General features: G+C 42.2%; 2 protein-coding genes across 2 annotated transcripts; one reads left to right on the top strand and one right to left on the bottom strand.

The window, feature by feature from the left end:
- Positions 1 to 1,173: 1,173 nt before the first annotated feature.
- On the top strand, positions 1,174 to 2,019 carry PHALS_04893 (hypothetical protein PPTG_11124; the record flags this gene model as incomplete). The annotated part of the gene is made up of 1 exon (XM_024722606.1): positions 1,174 to 2,019. One exon carries the CDS (start codon positions 1,174 to 1,176, stop codon positions 2,017 to 2,019), a length of 846 nt encoding a protein of 281 aa, XP_024573665.1.
- Positions 2,020 to 2,473: 454 nt separating this feature from the next.
- PHALS_04892 (hypothetical protein L915_08613) lies at positions 2,474 to 3,478 on the bottom strand (the record flags this gene model as incomplete). Its single annotated transcript, XM_024722605.1, has 1 exon — positions 2,474 to 3,478. One exon carries the CDS (start codon positions 3,476 to 3,478, stop codon positions 2,474 to 2,476), a length of 1,005 nt encoding a protein of 334 aa, XP_024573664.1.
- Between the last annotated feature and the right edge of the window lie 373 nt (positions 3,479 to 3,851).

Here is a 3,851-nt window from a genome sequence, read left to right as displayed (position 1 = left end):
TACTTTGGCCCCAACAATTACTTTGAAGTATGGGGTCCACCTAAGCGTGTCGAGGCAAACGAAGCTGCTCATGATGAAACTGCAGCTCGGAACTTGTGGAACGAGAGCGAACGTCTTGCTATGGTCAAGTTTGATGTCTAAGCAGTAAGTTTATAGGATACGTGTTTTCTGGATAATAATACTCAATAAAATATCTCTTTTTGACTTTGAGATTGCTTTGAACATCAGTAAAATGAATGCTTTTAATGCTGATAGCTCACCAGTCCATCAGCGTTCGTGGCGACAGCGTTACATGGTGTATCACTCATGACTTACGATGCATCAAGGATACAAGGTACTTTATGGACTCCATTGTTGACGAAATTTATTCGTATCGGGGCGATGATAGCGCCGTGGGTTCTGCATTGGAAAAGAGGATATGAAAATGTGTTTTTATTGACTTGAGTTCTCTGTGGTAGATCAATGGACCCGACAATCTCGACACTGTTTAGTATTTGAAAGCATTCGCGGTCACAAATAGCGATTCGGCCGCGAAAATGACGTACAAGACGACTGATGAGCAAGACAATGATTAAGTTCGTAGCTGCATGAGCGTGTTGAATCTGATCGAAGTGTGAGTATCAGGCTCCCTGGAAGAAACTGTTGAATAATGCGAGTCAGCTCGACTTAAATGAGATGACAGGATTGAGTAAACGAATTGAGTGAACAGATTAATTTCTGACAGTCAGGAGTTTTGACAGTTGCAAAGCTTTTGCAAATGGTTGAAAGAGATGCTCGACTTCGAATGTTGGCTGAGTCGACAGCCGTTTGGGCGATTCATACTATTGATTCATCTTCAAACCTAAAAAATAAGCTGTGCCTGGGACTCTACCCAAGAGACAAATTATTTTAACGCTCGCAAAGCAAAGATGCCTTCACTTCAATAGTCGCATGATATCTACCACGATGTCTGGTCATTTTCATTGTTGCTGGTCAACAGAAATCGGGCTATCATTAAGGAAATTTAACGTTTAGTAGAGGTTGAACTCACCCGACGAAATGCACAATTGGTCTTGAGTATTAAGATTAAGCTTATCTCCAAAAATTTCGAAGCAAAACCTATTTCTCAATGCTCTCGTCCCAGTCATAGCAACACAGTTGGCTCCTTGAATCTCTCATTTGTTAAACGCAACGATGGGCATTAATTCCAGCAAGGAAGTTGCTTCTCGGCCTCAAGTGCCTTCAAATTGGAATTCAACAGACATTCCATCGCAGAAAGATAAAGTTGTAATTGTTACGGGTGCGAATTCCGGAATTGGATTTGAAATCGCTCTACAACTTGCTCGAAAGGGGGCTCATGTTATTTTAGCCTGTCGAAATGAAAAACGCGGTTTACAAGCTGAAGCAGATATTCAACAGGATTTGAAATCATTGTCGGATGCTGGTAGCGTCAAGTTTATGCAGGTCGATATGGGTGATTTAACAAGTGTACATTCTTTTTCCGAAGAATTCAAGAAGATGTACGAGCGACTAGATATCCTTATTAACAATGCGGGGATCGGAGGTCGCACCTACGCTACAACAGCCGATGGATTCGAACTGATTTTTGCCACAAACTATTTGGGGCCATTCGTATTGACAGCCCAGCTTTTTGACCTGCTAAAGAAAACTGCGCCATCGCGTATTGTTTCTGTGAGCAGTTTCCTACACTGGTATGGAACGTGGGTCTTTGATGAAGATCAAATCATGGTGAAAAGACCAAAGGAACATGGACAACTTGGAACGTATTCGGTTTCAAAAGTATGTTTTTTACTTTTTACAAACGAGCTTGATCGTCGTCTCAAAGCAGCTGGAATCGACAACATTATCACTACAACGGCTCATCCTGGTTATTGCGATACCAGTATCATGGGTGATGCGACGAAAAAGAAAAGTAATTGGTATTGGTGGCTGTCCTATCGTCCATATGGCATCTACCCACCACAAAATTTTCCAAAGGGTGCTCTACCTACATTATATGCTGGACAGCTGATGGGGTGAAGGGTGGAGACTACTTTCGACCTAAGTATTTGGAGCTTTATGGCCACCCTATTCGTGAGGAGCCTGCGAAGCTGAGTAAGTCTGAGACAGCGGTAGCGAAACTATGGGCGTATAGTGAAGAATTAGCGCATCTTAAGTTTGACGTCACCAAGTAAGGTAATGAAGCATTAGCATACAGATCGTTCAAGGTTGTAGGTTCTGCTTAGAATTTGCTTGGCCGACTGACTGGTTCATGTTCTAAGCACTATCAATGCGAGCATGGCACACATTTGGTGGATAGTTAGACGTCTCTGTAAGTAGCATCTTCCATTCGTATGCACTGTTAAGTAGATCGTCTATTCACGTATCAGACTACAAAACTTACTGCCATGTTCAAGTTTTTGATTAACTGATAATTATTCACAACGAAAGATGAGCATAACTCTGAGATGTAAAAGCAGGCTGGCTGACTTGATTACTTGGTAACTTCAAACTTCAATCGAGTGAGCTTCTCGCTCAGATCCCAAAGCTTAGAAGCTGCACTCTCGGACTTGCTCAGAGATGATGGATCTTCACGTATAGGGGAACCGTAACACTCCATATACTTTGGTCCGTAGTAGTCGCCACCCTTCACATTTTCAGCTGTAGCAGCATACAAGATTGGCAACGCTCCTTTCTCGGCACTTTGTGGTGGAACGGCCGCGACTGTACGAAAGACCAACCACCACCACCAATTGTTGTCATTAGTCTGTGCACCTTTCTTCATAATGTTCGTATCACAATACCCAGGGTGAGCTGCAGCAGCGATAATCGTGTTAATCCCTGCAGCTTTCAAACGACGATCAAATTCCAGTGTGAAGAGAAGATTGCAGAGCTTTGAGACACAATATGTTGCGATTTGTCCATATTCCTTTTCGTTTTTAACCATAATGTTGTTCTCATCGAATACAAAATATGCATGACGGTGTAGAACGCTACTAACAGTAATGACTCGAGCACATTCGCTCTTTTTCAGTTGATCAAACAACTGGGCAGTTAAAGCAAAGTGCCCTAAATAATTAGTGGCAAATTGGAGCTCGTGACCATCTACTGTCTTAGTGTACGTGCCTCCAACGATACCAGCATTGTTGATAAGGAGATCCACTCGAGGATGCATCTTTTTAAACAATTCACAGAAAGCATGCACGCTACTCAAGTCTCCAATGTCCACAAGCACAAGTTTCACAGTACCATGATCAGGAGCATATCGGATAAGTTCTCGAATGTCAGCTTCTGCTTTTAATCCACGCTCTCGATTACGACACGCTAGCACCACGTGCGCTCCATTACGAGCTAATTCTAGCGCAGTGATAAAGCCGATTCCGGAATTACCACCCGTAACAATCACAATTTTGTTTTTTTGTGATCGAATGTGCGTAGCGTTCCAATTACGAGGAACCTCTGGTTGAGATGCTGTACTCTTGCTAGAATTACCACCCATTCTTTTCGTAGCAATATTTAAAATTGACGAGAAAACCGTCTGACAATGAAGTTAAGCTGGGACATGGACATTAGAAAGAGTAACGGGATGAAGAACGTTTAGCACCGTTTATTGTTTTCTAGCAGAGTATCCCCCGATATCATTTTCGTCAAAACCACTTTCTCAAATGTGAATTCTCTCTGCATCCTATATTCTAGTCACACGCTTGTCTGATTGTGGTAAGATGCTATTCCAGGCCATGGTCTGAATCATTACCTTTCGATGTAAGAATCACGTGAATATTCTGTTACTGAGAGATCGAGTCTACGAAATCGCTTTAACACCAAAATTGAATAGAAGACAGACTTCTTTAAGGAAAAAAATGTATAGCGTT

The sequence above is a fragment of the Plasmopara halstedii genome (genome assembly GCF_900000015.1).
Source record: "Plasmopara halstedii genome assembly, contig: Scaffold_282, whole genome shotgun sequence".
NCBI lineage: Eukaryota > Oomycota > Peronosporomycetes > Peronosporales > Peronosporaceae > Plasmopara > Plasmopara halstedii.
Note: the sequence above shows the minus strand (reverse complement) of the source record. Positions and strands in the feature narration are given on the sequence as shown.